Source organism: Miniopterus natalensis, chromosome 10, assembly GCF_054644295.1.
Source record: "Miniopterus natalensis isolate mMinNat1 chromosome 10, mMinNat1.hap1, whole genome shotgun sequence".
NCBI classification, from domain to species: domain Eukaryota; kingdom Metazoa; phylum Chordata; class Mammalia; order Chiroptera; family Miniopteridae; genus Miniopterus; species Miniopterus natalensis.
Genome location: NC_142090.1, coordinates 20806202 through 20816735, shown reverse-complemented (window position 1 = coordinate 20816735; position 10534 = coordinate 20806202). Strand labels below are relative to the sequence as shown.

General features: G+C 39.3%; 1 protein-coding gene across 1 annotated transcript; it reads left to right on the top strand.

The window, feature by feature from the left end:
- The first annotated feature begins 1664 nt into the window (after positions 1-1664).
- HYAL4 (hyaluronidase 4) lies at positions 1665-9945 on the top strand. Its single transcript, XM_016213326.2, has 3 exons — positions 1665-2615; positions 7883-7972; positions 9544-9945. The coding sequence occupies exons 1-3, from the start codon at positions 1665-1667 to the stop codon at positions 9943-9945; spliced, it is 1443 nt and encodes a 480-aa protein (XP_016068812.2).
- The last annotated feature ends 589 nt before the right edge of the window (positions 9946-10534 follow it).

Here is a 10534-nt window from a genome sequence, read left to right as displayed (position 1 = left end):
CCTTTAAGAAAACACCTGGGTTTTCAGCAGCCTTCCGTCTCACCTAAACTAATGGAATTCCTGCTGATTTTCACAGCCAGATGTTATGTCAGCTTCTATTTTCAGCACTGATGTTCTCAACTGAGACCCTTCTCTCCTTAAAAGGGACTTCTGCAGCTGAGATATCTGTCCAGTTTTTCAACTGCCACACATGGGCGCGGGACCAGCCTGTCTGTGTGCCTGCCCCTTCTCCCACTCTCAATGTGGTTTCTTTAGACATGTATCATTAGTTATAGGACTTCATATAAATTATTTTAAATTTTTGTTTACCTCAGTGTCCTAGGCCTGAGGATGCTATAAGGTTTGGCTGGTGACACCTGGTGGTATAAAATGATAACTACAGCCGGGCTGGGAGTGGCTCAGCAGTTGAGCATGGACCTCTGGTGCAGGGGATTGTGGTTCGATTCCCTGTCAGGCCACATGCCCAGGTTGCCGGTTCCATCCCCAGTTGGGGGCATGCAGGAGGCAGCCGATCAATGACAACTGTCATCATTGATGTTTCTCTCTCTCCTTCTCCCTTCCTCTCTCTGAAATCAATAAAGATATATTTAAAAATTTTTTAAAAATTATAATTGCATATAACATGCATCATAACAGGTGATCAGCTTTGTTAAAAGAAATACTCAAGCCCGGCCGCGCGTGGCTCAGCGGTTGAGCATCGACCTAGGATCCAGGAGATCGAGGTTCGATTCCCGGCCAGGGCACATGCCCGGGTTGCGGGCTCGATACCCAATGACTCTCTCATCATTGGTGTTTTTATCTCTCTCCCTCTGCTGCCCTCTCTCTGAAATCAATAAAGATATATATATATATAAAGAAATACTCAAAAGTCACAGATTCCAGGGAAAGATCCTCTGTGTATCAGAGTTCCCAGTTTTAAGCAACCAAAACAAAACCTCACTGACTTGAGCAGAAAAGTGCTGTCCTTTGAGGACAATGCTGCTATTTAACAGTAACACCATGGATATCAGGTTCTGGAGGCCCTGCTAGGCACTGCCACTCCTGAACAGTGGAATTTCTTTCACAACTGGCCCTCCCACCTTTCAAACTCTTGGCTCCCAAGATTTCAATTCAGAGTCTGGAATAGGATGCATCTAACTGGCCTGGCCAGAGTTACATATCAGCATCCTAGCTGCAAGGAAAGCTGGAAAGCGGCTGGACAGTTTGAGTTATTTAATGAAATAACAAAAAGTTATTACAAGATTAAATGAGATAAATATTTAATAAAATACTTAAGCACAGTGCCTAGGATTTGATGAGTTTTCTAAAATGAGAGTGGTTATTATTTTACATCTTTATTTGATCATGAGCTTTTCTGAGGGCAAAGACTTCATTTTATTCAGTTTGTATTCTGGACACAGGGTCTGAATCTCAATGTTTGTTGAATTGCATTGCTTGCCCCTGAATAGAAGCCAGGTTACTGCACTTGCTTCTATATCTCAGTTTACTTATAGGCTTCTTTAAGACCTTTAAATAAAATATACTTTATAAATATGTAACAACAATAATAATATCCATCCAATATTTGAGTCTTTTTCCTCAAAATTACCACTAATAGAAAATTAAATCTTTCCACAGGTCTTCTAGAGTGCACAAAAGCAGAAGATAAAATTTTTTGTCTTATCATGAAACTATTATCTGAAGGACAATTAAAGTTTTATGTACAACCAATACATCTCACATCATGGCTGCTCATATTTTTCTTTCTGAAGTCTATCTCTTCTCTAAAACCTGCCCGACTTCCAATTTATCAAAGGAAGCCTTTTATAGCTGCTTGGAATGCTCCAATTGATAAGTGTTTTACAAAATATAATATAAGACTGAATTTGAAAATGTTTCAGATGATTGGAAGCCCACTTGGCAAAGCCAGGGGGCAAAATGTCACTATATTTTATGTCAACAGATTGGGATACTATCCATGGTATACATCACAGGGGGTTCCCATTAATGGGGGTCTGCCTCAGAACACAAGTTTGCAAGTACATCTAAAAAAGGTTGACCAAGACATTAACTATTATATTCCTTCTAAAGATTTCAGTGGACTTGCTGTTATAGATTGGGAACACTGGCGACCTCAGTGGACCCGGAACTGGAACCAAAAAAATGTCTACAGACAGAAGTCAAGAAAGCTTATTTCTGATATGCTAAAGAATGTGTCAGCTACTGACATTGAATGTTTAGCCAAGGCAACATTTGAAAAAAGTGCAAAAGCTTTCATGAAGGAAACCATCGAATTGGGAATTAAGAGCAGACCCAAAGGACTTTGGGGTTATTATTTATATCCTGATTGCCATAATTATAATGTTTATGCCCCAAACTACACTGGGTCATGCCCAGAACAGGAAGTTTTGAGGAACAATGAGCTCTCTTGGCTCTGGAACAGCAGTGCTGCTGTGTATCCTTCTATCGGTGTCAGGAAATCTCTTGGAGATGGTGAAGACATTTTGCGCTTCTCGCAATTTCGGGTGCATGAATCCATGAGGATCTCCACCATGACATCCCATGATTACGCTCTGCCTGTGTTTGTCTACACAAGGCTAGGCTACAGAGATGAACCTTTATTTTTTCTTTCCAAGGTAAGACACCCCTTGCCAATGACAGGGGGATTTTCTCCCATCTCTAAAAGAGACATTTCCTTGTTAATTATGCTCTTTGAAGAATTCCCAGTTAGTGCGTTGTCAGGAAGGAGCATAACTCCTCCTTTGACTAGTCATCCACTTAAATTTTTGTGTAAGCAAAATAAATTTGATTATCTTATTTATTATTGTCCTTTTAAGGAATGAAGTAAGGAGGGCTGAGGTTAAAGTGCAATATCAGCAACCAGCACGGCGTCCTGCTCCCCAACTTTGTGCTCCCTTACAATTGGCCCTTTGGAAAGGTTATTGAAACAGTTGGTGGTAAACAGGTTGAAGATCAGAGAGGGTGTCTGAAAGTGGAGACGTTTGCTCACACATGTGGAAGTGCAACAGAAGGCATTTGCCTTTCTGACCTCACCATCTAAAATGCCAAGAGAAAAGTGTTTTCTTTTTAATGTATAATACCAGCTTTGATAAAAGGTATAAAGGAGATATAACCATGTGAATATACTTAACACTACTGAACTGTACACTTAAAAATGGCTAAGATAGTTAATTTTATGTATGTGTTTTTTAACCACAATTAAATTTTTTAAAAAAATTTAAAGGCATCAGGGAGTTGCAAATCTGCTAAAAGTAGGTGAATTTATAGATTTAGCCATCTGGTTTATTCTTGACTTTATGACTACAACTAATGGAAAGTTGGTAAGAGCTGTACGAGTTTCTAAAATTCAGTAATGACTTCATCACTAGTAGGTGGTTTTGTAAACCTAGGTTAAAACTTACTAGTAGAAGTTTTATTCTGTTTATTTTACTTAAGTCATATATGTAGCCAAAGACCGCACACAAACCACGGGGTTAACTTTTAGAATAGATAAACTTTCTCCCCACTCCCTTTTTCTCCCTTTGCTACTCCAGTCACTTAAATAGAAAATTCTAGAGATAACTTAAAAGTAAATGCCACTCTAACCTTTGGACTTGAATATGTAACTTTCTTTGATGAGAAGACTTGAGACTTGCTCCTATCTTCCCATTTGCGATACAGTAGTGTTTTAAGATATTACTGGATACTAAGGTTTTTATGACATTTCTTCTTTGTCTACCATTACAAGTTTCAGTTCTCCAGTGCGTTTTCAATGTATAAATGTATAGAGATGTTCTGAGTGTTAGGTATACAAAAGCAGACTCAGGAAACACCCAGGTGAGGGCTCTACCATAACCAGTACGTACCTGTGAAGCACATACAGAATAGAGCTTACTCCTCAGATGGAGAAATGGCACCAATGTATGAGGATTTAGTAAATGCTACGCCTTTGACATCCTTAATGAAATGAGTAAGAAAAAAACACACCTCTACTGTGAACTGATATGTGTATAACCCAGAAAAATTAGCAACAAATGATTGAGAGTGATAAGAAATCAGTACTATCTGAAAGGTTTAAAAAAGTTATCTAATCTTTACAAAATAGTCTTGACTCTAGACTTGAAAGTTAAATACCACCTTCTTCTATGAAACTTATTTTCCTTTTCTGTGTTTGGCTTAAATAAGTTTCCTTCTTTAGTGATAATAAATTTACTTTTGGAAGAAACAATAAACTTTATGGGACAAAGTGTTCATTTCAATAAGATTACTTTAGACTACTGGTACATTCTGCACATGATTCAAACCTAGGGTAAGCTACTTCATGAGTAGCAACAGCCTCAGGAATGCACCTATCTCTTGAAGGAAAAAAGAGGCAACAGTTAGGGTCTTATCTAGAAACGGTTTTCTTTGGCAGTCCCAAGGTATCATTCTGAAAACTTCCTGTATGGCAAGGTATTTTCAAATGTTTTAAGCCACCAGTTTAACTACCATTTTACTCTATCTTCCATAAAAATCTGCCCACAAAATTTTAAAAACTCAGTTTATTTATACCAACCCATAAGTGACTAGTAATGGCTTCCATTTCTGATCTTTCCCAAGATATCTGCATTTTATAAAGTGTGTGTGTGAGTGTGTGAGAGAGTGTGTGTCTTGTGTGTGTGTATGAGTGTGTATGTGTGTGTACACACACATGTAGCTAGGATTAGAAAAAAGATTTACCAATAAGTAGCAAGTCTCTTAACCCCTCTGCCTTATTGTCTTAATCTACAAAATGGGACAGACATTATTATACTCCCTACCTACATAGCAGAAGTATTATGAAAGTCAAATAAGTAAATATATATGTGAAAATTTGAAATACTAAAGAAATACATGTGGTAAAGCTATTACTTTTAATCAGGCATTAAGGCCTTAAATTTGGGAGGGGAATATCTAAGAATGAAATATGGATCAATAACATATAAATACAAAATGTAAATATGGTGACTCCCTCCTCCCTCTAATGACAATGCCATAACCCAAAGAATTCATGGGAGATTTCTGGTTTCTAGTCCAGCATGTAAGAAGCTTGTAAGTTGCCACTTCATCTTAATAAACAAAAAGCTAAACAAACTGAAAAACAACTCTTCTTTGAGTCATAAGAGAAGTGAGAACACAGGGCAGATTGCTGCCCTCGAAATTGGAGAGACAGACAGGTGAATGCAGAGAATCACAACTTAACAGATCAAAGTCCATGAGCAGAAACTTCTGCAGGCACCACTGCAGGATGGAGTGGGGAAGCCTGAACTGTAATGGATAATTGCTGGAGGCTCAGCGTAGACAGGTCTGAGAGATTAAAAACTCTAGGGGCCCAATCATGGGTAGGGGGAAGGGGGGTTCACTTATGTGAGTTTTACCTCCAGCTGCTCATCAGGTCCTCACCCTGAATATCAGAGAAAAATCCCCTCATGCATCTGGCAGGCAGGGGAGAAATGGAACCATTATGAACACTCCAGAGCTTTCTGTTCTTAACAGTGTGCTCTCAGGAGAAACTCTTTAACCACAGCCAAACTTACTGGGATCTTATCAGAGCCTAACTCACCTGGGGGAAGGGAAATATTCAACTTCGCCTTCCACTTAGAAGAGAAATACCAAACTCTAACCCTGTTTAGCCAGCCTGTCCCACCTAAGATGGGGAACAAAACAACTGAGAAGCATTTGTGAAGTTCACAGCCTAGAGGCAAAGTCTTATTAAAGAGAGACCTAATCATAGCACTATAAACCCTTCCATCCCCCCCAACCTTACTAGCACGTTACTAAAGGCCTATTCATCACAGTTCCCTTTACCCAGTGTGAGCTATCTGCCCATCAAGAAAAAGTAAACCACGTCTAGCTATCTAAGAAAAAATTACAAGACATACTAAAAGGCAAAAACACAATTTGAAGAGACAGAGCAAGCCTCAGAACAAGATATATATATGGCAGGGATGTTGGAATGATCAGACCAGGAATTTAAAACTATTGTGACGAATATGCTAAGGATTCTAATGGGTAAAGTAGACTCCATGCAAGAACAGATGGACATGGTTAGCAGAAAGAAGGAAATTTTAAGAAAGAACCAGAGAGAAATGTTAGAGATAGAAAACACTGGAACAGAAATGAAGAATGTCTTTGATGGGCTTATCAGATTGGACATGACTGAGAAAAGAATCATTGAGCTTCAGGGTATCTGAATAGAAACCTGAAAAGGAAAGAAAATAAAGCCTAAAAAAAACCAAAACAAAAAACCAGAATAGCATATTCAAGGTAGCTGAGATAGCTGAAAAAGGTGCAACATAAACTTAATAAGAATTCATAGAAGGCCATTGGGGGATTTTGGTTCCTCTGATCACATCATGACATCATGTGAATATGGCATCGCTTTACTCAGGGAAGTTTCAAAGTGAGTAGAGGGAGCAACTCTGCTCCCTTACATCTTTGCCAAAAAAGGCCATGGACATGCACCCAGCACAGTCTTAATTCTGGGCACTTAAACTATCTTTATTTGAGCCTCACAAAGTCTCCCCTTCCTGCCATGTTAGCTCTGACCTATTCAGCAGATGCCATGGTCATTGAAAATGAAAATGGTTGTGAGCCTGAAAGAAAAATTAGTTTGAACCAAAATCTCTTCTCTTCTTGAAAATTTCCAGAAAATTGCCCAGAAAAAAACTACAAAAACTTTAAAAACCGAGATTGCAAAACCATTTATTTGAGTGGACCTTAAAAGTGTCAGATAAGGAGACTTATTTCTCAAGTACTGATATTAATATAAAATATCCCAGGCAAAATACAGTTTAAACTTCTGCTTTTATTTGCCACCAAATCACCCAATTACAGTTTTCAGCATATAACTGATGGGGGAATATATTATAATTTAACAAACTTATTTAGGAAACCTACTGTAGGAACTTAATTTAGGAAACCAACTGCATATATTCAACTCTTAATTTCCCTCTGAAATCAAGGGATCCATATTAAAGTCTTTAAACACTAAAACAATAATCTTTTAGGATGACAAAACCAAATTCTCCCAGTGAAATTCAGTTTTCATCTATCTTAACCATGTTGACAAAAATTTCAGCAGGCTTACCATTGCTTGATGAATCATAAATCAACTTCATTAAGTCAAGTACTTTTACATTAAACACAAATAATTTCAGGGACCAAATATAAGGGCTAGAACAGCCCAGCTGGGCGTGGCTCAGCGGTTGAGCATCGACCTAGGATCCAGGCGATCGGGGTTCGATTCCTGGTCAGGGCACAAGCCCAGGCTGCGGGCTAGGCAGCCGATCAATGACTCTCTCATCATTGCTCTTTCTACCTCTCTCTCTCCCCCTCCCTTTCTCTCTCTGAAATCAATAAAGATATGTTTAAAAAAATAAATAAATAAGGGCCAGAACAAATCGGAGCCTGCAAGTCCTTAACACTGTGTTCCTTCACTTGATCTCAGAATCTAAATGACACAAAACCCTCCAAGTCACTGCAGAGTCCAAGTTCTCAGGGGAGTGTCGCAGGATGAAAAGGTAACTTAGCTAAGAGGAATATGAGCCATTCCTCACATTTGGGGAAGGAAGACTTTTGGGTTGTTTCTGGATTATGTGCATATATCTGGATATGATTAAACAACTTTTGGTGGCTATTTACAGGCTAATTGTCTTCAAAATAATAACTTGTTGGGCTAAATGTAAATTTTGCTATAAAAATATTTAATAGGTTTTCCATATGATTATAGAGTAATTTCTGAGCCTTGGGTCATTCAATATTTTCATTATCCTAAGAAAGAAAGTAGTTCCAACCCATTAGATTGAACTCAGCCTCTAATCCTAATTCGTGGCATGTTGTTTTATGTTCAAATGTATAATGAACTCTACTCTCTCCAATCTAGCAAGATCTAATCAGTACCATTGGAGAAAGTGCTGCCTTGGGAGCTGCAGGCTTTGTTATTTGGGGAGACATGAATTTAACTTCATCTAAGGTAAGACAGTACCTCAAAGTTTTAGTTAACATTGTTTAAAGAGCTTGCTCTGTTTTCCTATAGATCTCACTAACCAGAGGTTTCAGGCTTTCACAGTAAACTAGCTTTACTAAAAAAGTCCAAATCAGTGCCTGAAACATAGGAGCTCCATAAATATTAACTTTTATTAAGATAGTAGTAAAAGTACTGACATTTGTTGAATGTTTTTGATGTGTGAGGATTGTGCTGTGTTTTTTTATTTTGGATTTGCTCACTTGCTAGTCATAATAACCTTTATGAGGCAGGAACTACCATCCTTGTTTGCAGCTGAGGAAATCAGGAAGGAATCTGAGGTAGTAGCTAGTTTGCTAGTTAGTGGTGGAGCTTGCGTTAACCACATACAGTTTCGTTCTGGAGCACTTGCATTCAACCACTGCATAAAGTGCGTTATATCCTGCTTTGAGAAATAGAAACAGATGGGAACTTTTTAATCTTCACATTGAGCCTATTTTTCCTCTACATAGAAATTAGCTAAAAATTAATAACATTTAAAATAAGATTTATGTCTCTTCAAATTTCTCCCAGCTCAGGTACTATTTACTCCAAGAAGTCTTGCTAGTTTTCCCTAATCCACATTAATCACAGCCTTTTCTGTTTTTCCAGATGTTGTTTGTTTATATCGCTACAGCATGATATATTTTGCCTTGTCTCCTCAACAATTTTTGTTAAATTGAATTTTTTCAAGTTCATGATGATCTGATAGTCTTAGAATTTCACAGCCTCAATTTCTTGTTACCAAGCTATTGCTCATGAAACTCTCTGTGACAATGTAAGGTTAAAAGTCTCCTCTATCCACACATGAGAATTAGGTAGAAACTGAAAGAATTAATTCCTGTCTCTCCAGGTGTGATATTTCCCCTCCAGCCTATGTGGCTCATGAGAAGAGCTTGATCAGGAAGTTCACTGCACAAACCAGTTGGCCTCTGTTTAGAACCATACTAGGAAACACACACACACACAGACACACACACACACAGGGACCTAGTCAGCCTTCCAGGCTTTCCTCTATTTGAATTGTGTACAGACAACTAGAACCCAGGGCAATTGATATTTGAACACAATTAACAGGAACATCTAGAAGGCTATACCCTGATGGTCAACAATAAACTGGTAGAACATGATGATTCAGGTTCTAACACAACCCTGGAAGGTACCACAGACCTGAAAGGTGGCAGGAGAACAGCAGTTCTGGCAGGGTTTCTAATCCAGGTCTGTTCCTCTTTTTTCACACCCATTAACTTGGGAACTAGGAGGAAAAAAGAAGTAAATTGGAAGAAGGCAAGGACACATATGCTTACTCTGGGGCCCATTTACAGGTTCAGTTGCTTAGCTCCACTATCACCTGTTCTCCATCTCCTGGCCCTCCGACTTCTCGATCTTCCTGATCTGGGTCCCCTGTGCCTGAGCAACTGGAACGAAGCTATGGGGTTTCAATCAAGTCCAAAGAGAGTTGACGTTTTGTGGGCCTAGAATGCTCTAATCCTATCAGTCCCAGAAAAACCCACTAAAGTCATTTGTTTCTGCATGTCCAGGGCAACTGTACAAAGGTGAAGCAGTTTGTGGGCTCCGATTTAGGGAGCTACATAGTCAACGTGACCAGAGCGGCCGAGATGTGCAGCTTGCACCTCTGCAGGAATAACGGGAGGTGCACGAGGAAGCTGTGGAAGGCGCCCGATTACCTTCACTTGAACCCTGCAAGTTACCACATAGAGGCCTCCGAGGACGGAGGCTTTAATGTGAAAGGAGAAGCGTCTGACACGGACCTGGCAGTGATGGCGGAGAAGTTTTCCTGTCATTGTTATCAGGGATACGAAGGGGCTGACTGCAGAGAGATGCAGACTGTTGATGGCTGCTCTGGGGTTTCCAGTTTTCCTGCCTCACTAGTAACAATGTGTCTGCTGGTTTTAGTGGGCTACTGGGACATTCGGTTGTGAGATAATTGAGTTTAAAGGGACTTACGTGGCCTTTAGAGCAGTCACTTAGGAAAGAGATAAAACTTACAACAATTTTTCTCTCAAGAAATCCACTGAAAGGTATTATAGGTAGATCTTATGTATGTCACTTAACATAAATAGCAACATAACACTTTATTTAGCCAAGAAACCAGATCCAGGAGTAAAATCAATGCACTCGTTTTCCTTACGGGAATGTTTAAGTTGTTTTTAAACTAGAGCTAATATATTTTAGGCTTTATATGAACATGGTATATACATAAAAGTATAATATAAATATTAAATTATTGGTTTCAAAGATTAGTTTTCCAACTAGCACTTTAGTTAAGGACAGATTACTAAGTAATCGTCTGCTTCAACAAACAGGGTCACCTGAGGGTGTGACCTGGTCATCTGGTCCACTGAAGAGTCCTGTTTCAGGCTTCTGCTCCCTGCCTGGGTCGCTGAGCGAAGAGCCAGTTCCTGGTGTGGCTTCTCCTGAGGATGCAGGCGCTGAGGCAAGGGGAGCTGTTCCCAACTCATTGCACAAGCATCTGTTCGATATGGCACCCCTTTCACCCTACCGGAGTCC

What these genes read in the sequence shown, in the direction of transcription:
- HYAL4 (XM_016213326.2), top strand. Translation starts at nt 1,665, where the DNA reads ATGAAACTATTATCTGAAGGACAATTAAAGTTTTATGTACAACCAATA. An exon ending in CTTTATTTTTTCTTTCCAAG is followed by an intron (nt 2,616 to 7,882) that starts GTAAGACACCCC and finishes TCTCCAATCTAG; the next exon opens with CAAGATCTAATCAGTACCAT. An exon ending in TGAATTTAACTTCATCTAAG is followed by an intron (nt 7,973 to 9,543) that starts GTAAGACAGTAC and finishes CTGCATGTCCAG; the next exon opens with GGCAACTGTACAAAGGTGAA.